The sequence below is a fragment of the Saccostrea cucullata genome, unplaced genomic scaffold (genome assembly GCF_032062105.1).
Source record: "Saccostrea cucullata isolate Sc308-1 unplaced genomic scaffold, CSIRO_AGI_Scuc_v1 ctg8428, whole genome shotgun sequence".
Lineage (NCBI taxonomy): Eukaryota > Metazoa > Mollusca > Bivalvia > Ostreida > Ostreidae > Saccostrea > Saccostrea cuccullata.
The window spans coordinates 6,872-19,984 of record NW_026930253.1 but is presented as its reverse complement, the minus strand read 5'-3'; the positions used below and the strand labels follow the sequence as shown (position 1 = coordinate 19,984).

The 13,113-nt window shown below is 32.5% G+C and overlaps 1 protein-coding gene across 1 annotated transcript; it reads right to left on the bottom strand.

Annotated features, from left to right (window-relative positions):
* Positions 1-4,538: 4,538 nt before the first annotated feature.
* LOC134283398 (uncharacterized) lies at positions 4,539-10,011 on the bottom strand. Its single transcript, XM_062765848.1, has 4 exons — positions 9,875-10,011; positions 8,763-8,853; positions 6,905-7,026; positions 4,539-5,769 (listed from the first exon to the last, which is right to left on the bottom strand). Exons 1-4 carry the CDS (start codon positions 9,909-9,911, stop codon positions 5,690-5,692), a joined length of 330 nt encoding a protein of 109 aa, XP_062621832.1. The 5' UTR covers positions 9,912-10,011; the 3' UTR covers positions 4,539-5,689.
* Positions 10,012-13,113: the final 3,102 nt, after the last annotated feature.

The window sequence follows — 13,113 nt, the reverse complement described above, 5'->3', positions numbered from 1 at the left end:
TGATACCCTCCCATATGATTATAGTGGCAAATAACATGTTTTGCTCTGGAAACCAGAGATAGGAGTTGGATCTAAAAGTAAAATCAGAGGTGCACAATGTGGTATTATGTAATAAAGAATCTGTATAGAGTATTCTTAGATTTTATTCAGGTGTATAGGAGTAGCTGCGGATAAAAGAAACCCGAAACATGTGTCTGATAAAAAAGTTAAGTTATAGGAGGTGCACAATGGCACTATGTAAACAAAGATTCTGTGCAAGTCCCACTAAATTTCATTCAGTGGTATAAGAGGAGGTGAGGATAAGAGATGGGTTTACCCAAAAACGACGGACATCCCCATCATTATGTATCCTCCCACTTTTCCAACGGGGTGTATAAAAAAGAATGAAGTTACAGACAAATGTGAAATATTCCTCTGAGAGTGTTACAGGAACATGTGTCATTATAGCAATTTAAAACCAAATCATCGCTATATCATTACTGTCCCGATGTTTATGTATTGAGTGATTTTTGGCATCAAATGCGTTAAAACACTCCTGTAAGACGTTCTAAATGATGCTGTTAATCATATTACTTGCCTTATCTTTAAAACAATGTGCTTTAGAACAATGGCACTGACTTTTACTTTCTATGCGCAGTGTATTGGTAGTTGCCAGCATCTATTTGAGGCAAAGCTCATTACTCCATTATGCTCTTTCTGCAGGTAAATTCGCAGCGTCTGACAATCTACAGACCAGGGACTGAAAGATCGAATCCTCTCGTTTCAGTCAGGGAGTATGTATCTTGCAAACAAAATTTTAAGTAGGGAGGGGACGGGAAATAAAAATCACTGCACGAAAACTTATAACTCGTTATAGGAACAATGGGCCTTGTAGGGTAGTTCATACAGTAAAACTCGGTTATAACGAAGTCACATGGACCTATGAAATTACTTCGCTATAACCGTAACTCGTTATAACCGTATAAGAAAGTCATTAAATTTATACAGCTGGGGATTCAAGATGACTTCGTTATAACCGTAAATTCGCAATATCCGTGTTCGTACTAAACGAGTTTTGCTGTAATATGATGGGAGTTTTTAACATGATTTAAAAAAAAAGTCAAAGGGAAATTTAAAATAAAATTAAAACATTCAATCATTATTTCAATAAGGATTTTTTAACTACCATATAGACTTCTTTCTTTAAACCGTTTCTCATTATTTTGATACCTGAATTAGATATCGAATTTCTAAAGTTTGTATAATGTGATTGTATTTAAATAGATACAATAATTTTGATACAGTAATTTTACAGGAATACACCTGTTCCTTCTGATTTATTTTTTTCAGTTAACATGTAAATGTTGAAACTTTCTACTTTTTTTTAAAATTATTTATACCTAATTTTCTCACATTCTCAAAAAGAATCAGAGGAGAAACAAAAAAATATAATAAATCTGCTGTAGGTCTGCAATTGGTTAAACTTGTTTTATCTTTATCCAATCTCGTACATTACTAATTGGTTTTTGTACTGCAATATGTGATCGTACCAATAACTTTGCGTAATAATTTAATAAAATAGTTCGGAATCAGTCATTAAATGTGTTTAACACGTGTTCATAATATGTAATAAATGCTTTTCAGCATTTCGTAAAAGCTTGTTTTGTGGATTTTTATTTAATAAACCTGACTTATATTAAAACATAGATTTCTTTTAATCACCTTTCTGTTATATTTCATAGTACATTATATTTTTTGAACAAATGAAATGAAAGGTAAAAGAACGATAATCAAATATTTCACATTGTTTATTACACGTTTTATAATGATAAACAAGAAAAAAAATAGTAGATGGTGTCACGAGTCCATGGACATTTTACTTGTATATCTTTTTTGCTATGAAATATTTTAGCATTGGGTCATTTTTTTTATTTGGAAATAGTCTCATGACTGAAAGGGTCTGCGCAAAGAACTGAGGTGAACTTTGTTTTCTGCTGCTGGTAAATACATGTAGCTAGTCCTGTGTGAAAAGGCGTTGTAGCAGCCGCCAATGATATAACGCCGCTAAATGATACAAATATTATTTAGCGTTGCAACTGCAATGCTTAATGTCATAAATTATTGCATTAATGATTAACCTTTTCAACCGCTAAATCGTTGCTTAATGAATGATATCATTTAGCGGATGAGCATACTAACTATAAATGCAATGATTTATGACATCAAGCGCTGCATTGCAACGCTTAATGATATTTGTATCATTCAGCGGTGTTATATCAGTAGCATTTTTTACAAGGCGTCAATTTGATGTAGAAAGAAATCTTGGGAGTTTGACAAAAAAGACATCTGACTTTATAAAAGAATTATACAATATGGATAGACAATTATTATCCACTAAGGTGTTTTCTTTTTCTCTAATCAGGGTATCAATGAAATGATTAGCAACTTTCTATATTATATATGAAAAACTTATTTTTAAAGATTCACTTTATGGAAGTAAATATATTGCATATCTCGTAATAGATGCTGTCTGTAACTGACCAGTCAGCGCTGGGTCATTCTCGCTTTGCCCACAGCAAAAAATTTGGCACACCCATCACCACCCCAGCTTTTCCTACCTTGCATTTATATGTTTTAAATTGATTTATAGATTATATTTGACACATTGGCATATTTTTTGTAGTGCCATCTTTTTGCTGTATACCTACCGTTTTTATATTTTTTGCAAATATTGTTTATCTGTAAATTTAGGGGATCAGTATATTAATATGTATTTGTGAGATTACCTTTTGATCTGATCCCCTATTACGTGATGTATATATTTTTTTTTCTTATTTCGTCCTTTTAATAAATGACATATTTCATCTCAACAATGGTGTTCATTTTATTTGATTATATCTCAGCAAAAACAGAGCTGCGGTGAGATTGTGCAGCATGAGGAAACATAAAATATATTGTGTATCTCGTAATATGTAATGGGAAAGAACATTCTGATTTATAATCATTTAAATGTTTGGATACTAGTAACCTTTAATTCTGAATAACTTCTCACACCTATATCCCATAAACCAACACTAAAACTTATATGAATAGAGCAGCCCGGTCCTCCAGGACCGGGCTGCTATAAAATTATATACTTAGTATTTCACAGTTTTTTCATATTGTGAATAATTTTTAAAAACTCAAATATAAATGTTTGCATATTATTATCCCTTCGCGCAACTAGTTGCGGAGGGGATATAATATCGCGAATGTGCGTATGTGTGTGTGTTAGTGTGTTTGTGTGTAAGTGTGTTAGTGTGTCCGTTACACCTTGTGGGGAGGACTGAAAGAAAACCTTTGCATTAACCATTCTCAGCGTTTACATACTTGTGTGGCAGTATAAAAGGACGAAGCCTATTTATTTTCAAGTTCATTAATGAAATATTTCTTTAGATATCGCGTTTTCACTGTCTCGAAACCCTGACATTTTATGTACGAGTTGACAATAATCATTTCCGCTATGGAACCAGTTTAAAAGCCAGTTTTAAAGTTTAAAAGGCGTGTCGAGTCTGCGGGAACTAGATTAAAAGAATTTGATGATTGTCGCGGTTTAATTACCAAAATCTAACTGGTGTCTGGGAATTTGGGGTGCATGTTATTCTTGTAAGCTGTAAATACAATCCACAAGTTCAATTAACCTCTCGATGTACATATGAACATTGTTATTTTTCATTACGAAAAAATGCACACTGCCTGGAACTGTGAGATATACTGAGGTAGGTACATAATTATAAATACTGAAACTTATACATATAGCATAAGTGATATGTTTCTGCAAGGTATAAGGGAAACTGCCCAATTACGTATGCATATTATCCCCCCACCTTCCCACTAAAATGCTATGCTATGCAGTTTGATTTTTGTTAAAAATAGACATCCCCCACCCCGATAATTTTGTTTAAAAAATAAATAGTGCTGAAAAACAATTTAATATCTTATATTAAACTTTACTACCCCAAATAATCCCCCCCTTAACCAAGACACTTTGCATTTTGTAAAAAAAAAAAATGGATCAACAACAACAACAACACACTAATAATTTGGTCAAAAGGTCAAAAGTAAGGGAGTTCATCCTAATGTTGCGGGTTTGAATCCCTTTGTGGAACATGGAGACTGGTCCTTCGAATGAGACCGTGTAAACCGAGGGCCCATGTCCCTGTAGATGCTTGCACAAAAAGATCCCTCACTGCTCAATGGTCGTCAGTTCGGACAGTTCCTATTATAGGAAAGAATGTGCAGCTCTCCACCGGCAAGCCTTCATATGAAGAAAACAATCCTGAGAGGGACATTAAACAAAAAACATTGTACTATCAATCTTTAACATGTTTAACGTCCCTCGAGAGAATTTATCTCTTATGAGATATTGCCATTGCCAGTGAAGTTGCTGTCGCGAGGGGATGCTCCGCTTGGCGGTGCCCTTGTTTAATTTCGAACATTAATGCAATTCAAAAACATGTATATCTCCTTCACTTTTTCTTTTCCATAACTCTAGATTTGTTCAAAAAGTCCAAACAAAATAGCACTTTTTCATTTAATCTCCTTATACATTTCTATACTAGACTTACATAAAAGAATATCCACTACCTTATAATCTTTATAATTATTTCCTAAACGGAAGACAAAAATTTTTTTCAGTCTTAATATGACATATAAGCACATACAATTAAAAAAGCAATATACACTGAATACACGACTCATGCATACATATTTCTTAAAATCCACAGCTCAATATAATGACGAGTAGATTTGTAGATAAACGGTAAGAAAGGACAGTATTTACCTGAATTAAATTTAAGCATTTAGCGAAGGCTACATGTATTTTTTTTAATTCATTTAATTTTTACTTTATTCAAAATCATGGCAAACTGCTTCTCAAAAAAGTGCACTTAAGTCTTTATCTCTCAAGGCCACTGTTATGTTCGATTTGTGAAGATTGGAGAAGCATTTATAATAAAGTGAGTATTGTTTGAGTTTCTAAATACTTCATTCTAAACAGCAAATCAAAAGAATACACAATTAGAATCAAATTCTATCGAGGAATTTTTACTGTTCTAGAAAAAATTTCGTGACAATAAAAAAAAAACTTTTGATGATGTTTTCTTTCTGTTATTCTTTGTTTTTTTTGGCAGTCTAAAGTGTCTAACAGTTCCAGACCTTTTGATTGAAATCTACTTATCTATAAAAGCACGGTTGTGCTTTATGTTATACGTTTACATACAACATTTATACACCTTATACAACAAATTCTCTTGCGCCTTTCATATGAACACATTTTCATGAATGGCTTCAATCTTTGAGATATTCATCAATTTATCTTATTTAAAATTAACTCAATTTTACAAAGAAAAAGTTACCATCTTCATCATTGTATCAGTTTTGCAACAAACCAAAATCTGTTATCAACAGTAAACAAATTTATCTCTATAAACTTTTTAAAAGAAATATATCAATAACAGACATCGTATCCAATAAACTTGAACAAATTCTTATGCATTAATCTTTCCAATAAAATAAAAATCACACATGTATTTTCGAAAAATAAGTCACTTAGCAATGAAGGCGCATAACTCTGGATAAAATTTTGATCTTGTCTCCTTTCTGTTGTTTCCAATAATTCACACCTGGAATGAATGATGTCTTCTAAACAATGAGTACCTAATTTGTTGGTTTATGGAAAAATGGCCGCTAACACCATCATGGCAGCTGAGAAAACCATCCACAAGGCCGGGGTAGCTGAGAGTCTGCCACCTACAAGAGGAAACGTGTAATATTTTGATTCCCTATTCTGGCTTCACCGTACCAACAGGGGACATTACATGTATATGATAAATTTATAATCTAAACAACCTTACATGTACGAAGTTTTCGAATCTTGGGTGAAACTTTGTTTCCTTATCATATCTCAATCCTAACATCCGGAACCATGATTTGACAAAAAATAAAATTTACACGACCCTAGGAAGCTCTCATACAAGTTTCACTTTTTCTGGAACAGTGGATCTTGATTAAAAAATATTTTTAGAGGTTTTTCTTTTACATTTCAATGTAAAACCTTGATTCTTTATTGTGGCCCGCCCTACCCCGGGGATCATAATATGAAAATTTTAGAATTTTAACTACCTCAGTCTGAAAGCTTTCATGTAACTTTTAATTAAGCTTTTCTGGCCCAGTGGTTCTTGAAAAGAAGACTTTTTATTGATCCCACCCGATTATTGTATTTTCTAAATTATCTCCTTTTGAAAGGGCTTGATCATTTATTTAAACAATTTAAACTTCCTTTTACCCAAGGATGCTTTGTACCTACTTTTGTATAAGTTGGCCGAGTTGTTCTTGAGAAGTTGAAAATGTGTAAAATTTACAGATGGACAGTTGGACAGATGATCAGAAAAGCTCACTTGAGGTTTCTGCTCGGGTGCGCAAAAAAGGAAAAGAGCAAAATTGCAACATAAATAAATTAATTAAGTATATATATGCAATGTAGTTTGAGCTTTATCGTCTTTTTCCTTAGAGCCGAAGAGTTCCAATACTTATAAAGGAAGTGTGTGTGCTACATTTAAATCTACATGTATATATACTGTTGTATACTTCTTCTAAAACACTTTTGCATAAACAAAACATCTAGAATATACGCTTAGTATATTTTGTATATTTTTCTTTGAATTATACAAGAATTTTCACTAATTGTAATATCATTTCAAAACACCTGGTAATGTATGCTGATTTCTTGTGTACGAACATCTCATGGCACTACAGTCTTAAAATAGGAATATCTTGAAAAAATATCGGTAGGTAAGATATGTTGCGTATGTCCTGAATCTAATGCCTGCCTTAACACAACATGCAGCTTAAAGAGGTATTTCGTAATTCATTATTTTAGTTTTACCTGAAGAGCCACACTCTTTGGCCGCTTGCTTGAGGGCATTCTGAAGATCAGAGTAAGCTGGGTTCTGCTGACAGCCCTTTTCCTGGCTTTCTACACATGTTTTAAATGTCCTGTATACCCCACTGAAATGAATTTCTACGTGAAAACATTCAGTTTAAATATATAATAAGTAGCTTCACCCTTATCCTAAATGAAGGTTTGAAGAAACTTGCTTTCATGTGAATGTGACTTATCTTGGCTTTGCTGCTTTTGAGTAGATGATTTCTAAAGATTTTTTCAATGCACTTCAATATTAACAAAACATTAATTGTCTTACATGTATGTGGCCCACTTCCAACCGAAGGGGTCAAGAATTGAAAAAAACTGATTAAACATTTATAAAAAGTTTTTATTTCAATAATACCGGTATTACTCATCATGACTTTTCTGTCTGTAGCAGGTTTGTTAAAAATTGATCCAGTGGATATGAAGAAGAAAGCAAAAATATAGAAAAATAATACAACAAAGGAAAAATTTTAATTAGAAAGGCTTTCTTGAGTCTTTGGCTAAAGTGGGTTAATAAGGCAAATGATTACAATCAACAAATGAAAAAAAAAACAATTGCATTACATAAGTTGTTAACTTTACCTGGCACCAAGACAATAAACTGAGAACAGACTTAAGTCAAAATTTATATATTTTGAATATTCTCATTATTATTTAAGGATCATGCTTAAAAACTTGGTAAGGTCTTCCGTTTCCTTCTACTGATTCTGATGATTAAGATTATTAAGGTCTTCTGACGGAAGACCTTTTACTGATTCTGTTGGTAAAGATTATTATTCTTTTTTATTTCTTCTGCTTCCTAGACCGCAACTTTGAGGCCTCATTAGATTATAGACGTTTATAAACTCTATCAGAATGCTGACTAAAATTTCAAAAAGTCACTTCCGGTTTTGAGTTATTTCCCTTTAAACGAAAATTTATAGGCTTTCGTTTCAAGATAAAGGCTCAGAGACGGCTAAAGCTGGAGCAGAAATTCTACTGATTTTAGATAATAGAAGGATTGAAGTTGTGCACATCGGTTTTTGTTTTTCGATTTCTCTATTCAAAATGGCTCTATATAGGGGTCAAAAATTAGAACGCTTAAAAGAACCAAAAATTACTCATATTTTGCTTTTTATCTTCTAAACTAAAATTATTTTGTTAAAATATATAGAACATAATTTGTGCAGAATTAGTAGATCTTTCAAATGATATGTCGGAAAAAGGGCTGATCCCTAAATTAAGGGATCTAGAGGGGCTAAAAGTTTTTTCTAGATATCTCAAAAAGTATTGAGAATTTGTTATACATCAAAGAAGCAAAGTTGTTGAAAATGTCAAGCTTAATCTAACGGAATCGTCAAAATACGTCCAGCGTCGTCACTTCCGGCCAAACCGGAAATAGTCGGAAAACGCGTATTTTTGCCTTTTTGACAAATTTTTGGTAACATATGTCTCTGGGAGCTTAAATATTAATTTTCTGTGCGTCGTCGTCACTTCCAATCAAACCGGAAGTAGCAAAAAATTGCTTATTTTTGCATTAATTAACATAGCTTTAGAGGATTCAAAGCATTTTTGGGCGTTATTTCTCATTTTTGTTAAAAATAAAAGTTACTTCCGGTCAAACAGGACGGAAGACCTACTCGTTGCTTTGCAACGAGCTTTGCTCTAATTTGTTAAATATTTTGATTCTAACATGAATTTTTTTCCCTTTGAAAATTTATTTAAAAAAATACACAGATCTGAAATTTTGACCAAATTCTATTCTCAATTTATCGTCTTGAGGCCTGAATAAATACAGAGTATACAATAAACATGTTGGAATAAAGGAGTTTACCAGCTTATGTTCGGTGGTGAGTCACCTCCATCATTATCCATTTTAATCCCGGCATCAGAGTAGCATTTCAATAAATTGCAGCCAGAATCTCCTACAAAAAAATCAAAATCATGCGTTGAAATTTCGTAACCTCTCATCTCTATTTCGGATTTTCTTATTTTATTTCATTGTACTAAAATGTGAATATTAGCTAAAATTTTAACTAAGTTGATTTTTAATTGCATTTCAGAAAGCGTTAAATTAGAGCCGATCAATACATGTAACAGCGATCGTAAAGGTAAATTATTTATAAGATGAAAATCTGCTGAAATTTAAACAAACCTTAAATTTGTTCCCCTTTTTAAAGTGAAAATTTTTGTTGTTCCGGTTTTGTGAAAGAGAGGGGACATTAAATCTCATTCATTTGTCTGTCTGTCACAAAATATTTAAGCATGGTCATAACTTTTAAAGGAAGAAAAACATGGCTTTCATATTTTACATGCACTTTGCTTGTGATAAGATTTACTTTTAAAGAAAATTAACAATAATCAAAATTCATTGAATGAGAGAGGATGAAAACTTTATATTTCAAATATACTTAACATGTATTTGACAAGACTTTTCTTTTATGTAGTAAAATTTTAACCTCATGACCTTGATATTTAAGTTTTAACTACTTATAAAAAATTAACATTAGCAATAAATTTTGAATTAGAAATTTTAAAAAATTATCTTAAATTATGTGTGCATTACTTGAGACATTTTTTTTAAAGTGTTCTGAACTTCTTAGTTCAAACTTTAACTGTGGTCGAGATTTTCGACTAGAACAGACAAGGATTTCACTTTTTTTCATATGAATTACTTATAACAAGATCTTTCGGAGGAACTTATCTATTTAAACTGATGGACTCACCTTAAAATCTGATGCATTTTTCAAAAAGAAAAATCAGCTTGGTCTTAACTTTAATTAATTAAAAAATTTATTTTTTTTATATGAACAGACAAACAGAAAAGGGAGTAAGAATAGGCCATTAATTAATTCATGCCAATCAATATGACGACAAGTGTGGGTTCTTTGAAATAGTTTGTTTATATTTCATTCGAACGTCAGAAAAAGACTAATAAGTAGTTACCGCAATAACCATCAGCCATAGATATACCGCTCATCATCGACTGAAAGGTTGAATCTGATGCGCAGGTACTTTTGTATGGCTCAATACAGCTTTTCACCCCTCTAATCGATCTGTAAAGTATAATATTTATGACATTTAAATATCTATCATAATTAAACTATTAAGTATCGTATTCCTGGCAGTGTAAACCAATCCATTTTTGTTTCTCTGTGTGTGTGTGTTTTTTTTGTCCCCCGCTTGAAAAGTGGGGGATATTAATTTGGGTTTGTCCGTCCGTCCGTCCGTCCGTCCGTCTGTCCGTCTTTCTGTCTGTCTGTAACGCTTTAGTTTCCACACGATATCTCGAGAACCCTTTGAGCTTTTGCAATGAAATTTAGCATAGCAACTCCCTATGGACTAAAGAAGACCCCTATTGATTTTGAGGTCAAAAGGTCAAAGGTCAAGGTCATAAATAAGCAAATTCTGTCTGTTAAAACACTTTCGTTTCCACACGATATCTCTAGAACCATTTGAGCTATTGCAATGAAATTTTACATAACAACTCCCTGTGGCCTAAAGAAGACCCCTATTGATTTTGAGGTCAAAAGGTCAAAGTTCAAGGTCGTAAATTTATACATTCTGTCTGTGTGTAACACTATCATTTCCGGGCGATATTTCAAGAAGATTTTGAGCTTATGCAATGTAATTTTATACCAAAACTCCCTAGGATGTCTCTCGCCCCTCTCAAAGTGCCCCGCCCCGTTTGTTTTATTAGTATTTATAGTATTACATGTCGCTATTTTTAGCGCAGGGGCATGAGGAGAGTTATTGCGTATAAAACAGGTTCTCGGCGGACTTTATGTTCTTATTACATCTATTAGAACTATTTAATAAAGGCTAAATAAATCAAACACCATGGATTGTGTATAATTTTAAGAATACCGAACATGAAAACATGAATATGTACATGTATGTGACTTCAGTTCTGCATATACTTCAGTCTGTATAAAGCGACTCCGTGGTCTAGTGGTTACGTCTCTCGCTTCAAATGTGAGAGATTCCAGGATCGATTCTCGGCCGAACCTTTTTTTTTTTTTTTTTTTTTAAATACTTTTTTTTTTAATAAATGATATTATTCAGCATGTGAAATTAAAAATTTATGAGGTAATAAAATCATCATTACAGTGTGATAAATATTCCATATAAAAAAATCTTCTATACACATAATAAAGAATAAGCAATCAAATCTTTATATGCATATTGACATACATGTATTTTATTTCCTTCAGTATACATGTATACATTTAATAATTCTACAAATTCAGTCAGGGGGAGCCGACTTTTTCCCTAAGCGGGGGACACGAATTCTCTGAATTAGCTTGTTTTTATAAAGATATGCTATACGGATTTTCCAAAAGCATATAACCCTGATATATTTAAGTATAACCACGAAATCCCAAACGTACATACGATAATTAGCGTCTGGAAATATTTCAATAAAGCCAACAAATTCCAAAAGAAAGTCACTGTGAATTACTATTTGATTGAAATTATTTGAAGCTTTCAAATGCATCACTTGACAAGGTTTGATAATTACATGCTTCAAAATGTCAAAAATATATTTTAAAACAATTTGAAAATGAATGAAATTATAAAAGTAGGACATTGTGACCTACCTTTTAAGAAATATGCTTTAAAGTCTCAAGATGCATCAATTACTTATTAACAATAAGATTTGATGATTATTAACCTCTTGGTATCTGAAATAATAATCTGAGAAAGTAGGTCACGGTGACTTACTTTTTAATTAGCACGCGTCAAAGCCCCAAAATGCATAAACTGAAAAGAATTGGTGATCAAAGGCTTCAAAATATTGAAGATATTCAAAAAACCAACCTGAAAATTAATACAATGAATTTAAAAATTCATAGAGTAGGTCACCGGAACCTTTTTATGTCAAATGATACTTGGTCATCAGATGCATCAACTTAAAGCTGACATGAATTCTTAAATACGCAACATTTTCATCTATGTATTGTACGACTCGTTTCATACCAACTATAGCCGTATTCCGCCATATTTCTTTCAGATACCTCGTCTCATTGTACGTGCTAGTGTGTACGGAGTAATGACAGTGTGTTTACTATTGAGCTTTTATGGAGTTTATTTCTTTTTTGTGATGCATATTTCAATAAAAGGAATTCAGGATGTATTTCACTTGACTTGTGCACATCTTCGAACCGATGCAGTAACCTTATTACCAGGTATGGGTACGTTTACAGCGTTCGAGGCGTTTTCTCGATATGCATCAATTGCATAGGACCTGCAAATCAAAGACGTTGGTTGTTTTGTTCCATTCAAATGATATAATTTCAAAATGTGTTTGCAAATTTTACTGCTTTTCATTTCAAGTTTATTCTGCATAAATTGGCGCACTGTAAAATACGTACTCATGCATCTAAATTTCTCTTCCAAACTTGCATTTTTTTCTTTTGATTCAAATCAATAATCATTCAAAAATATGATTATTATGTTGTTTATTTTGTTTTTGAAATGTCTTGATCACCTCATGTGTTCTCATATGCTTTACCATCGGAGATGTGCACGAGTCGATAGCCAATCCAAAAAATCATTCAAGTGTAACGAGCGCATTGGGTCCGTGCTGATAAGATTTTGGTCAGGGAAAATATCAAAAGTGGAAAGAGAAGTTATTTGGTATTTGCGCGGCTGAAAGGGGGGGAGGTATTATAACTGATATTCATAAGCTATAATTGTGAATTGTTTATCTACATGTAGTTCTAATATACATTCTATACAAAGTCATGTATATAGTCTGCAGTTGGTTTGTGTCGCAAAATTCATTTGTCAATTATAACTGATTATTTTAGTACTACTCTCAAATCTAAACAAAGTAATTTGATGTACGGCTATAATTTACTTCAAATCTTAAAAGCAATTAACCAGAATACAAATTTTTATGTGTAGATCTATACATTCTTTAACACATACACACACGGAGAAAGGCCATCCCCTGTTCAGATTGACATTTAGGCATTTGATTTTTTGGACCGGGGGGGGGCATACAAAAATAATTGACATAACCGTTATTTAAATATTCTTGGAAGACAGACATTTCTGCCGAATTCAGTTTTGAGATTTTTTTAAAAATGTGTCACTCCGACCACAGAGTATGTGCATTTTGAGGAATGTAACTGTTTTATAATTATGTTGTTACAGGAAGTATTTCGAGATTTCAGTAT

Bases quoted from the DNA above. Each gene is read 5' to 3' on its own strand.
- LOC134283398 (XM_062765848.1), bottom strand. From the start codon at position 9,911: ATGATGAGCGGTATATCTATGGCTGATGGTTATTGCG. The intron at 8,854-9,874 runs GTAACTACTTAT...ATTTTTTTGTAG, and splicing joins TATGGCTGATGGTTATTGCG to GAGATTCTGGCTGCAATTTA. The intron at 5,770-6,904 runs GTAAAACTAAAA...TTCCTCTTGTAG, and splicing joins CAAAGAGTGTGGCTCTTCAG to GTGGCAGACTCTCAGCTACC.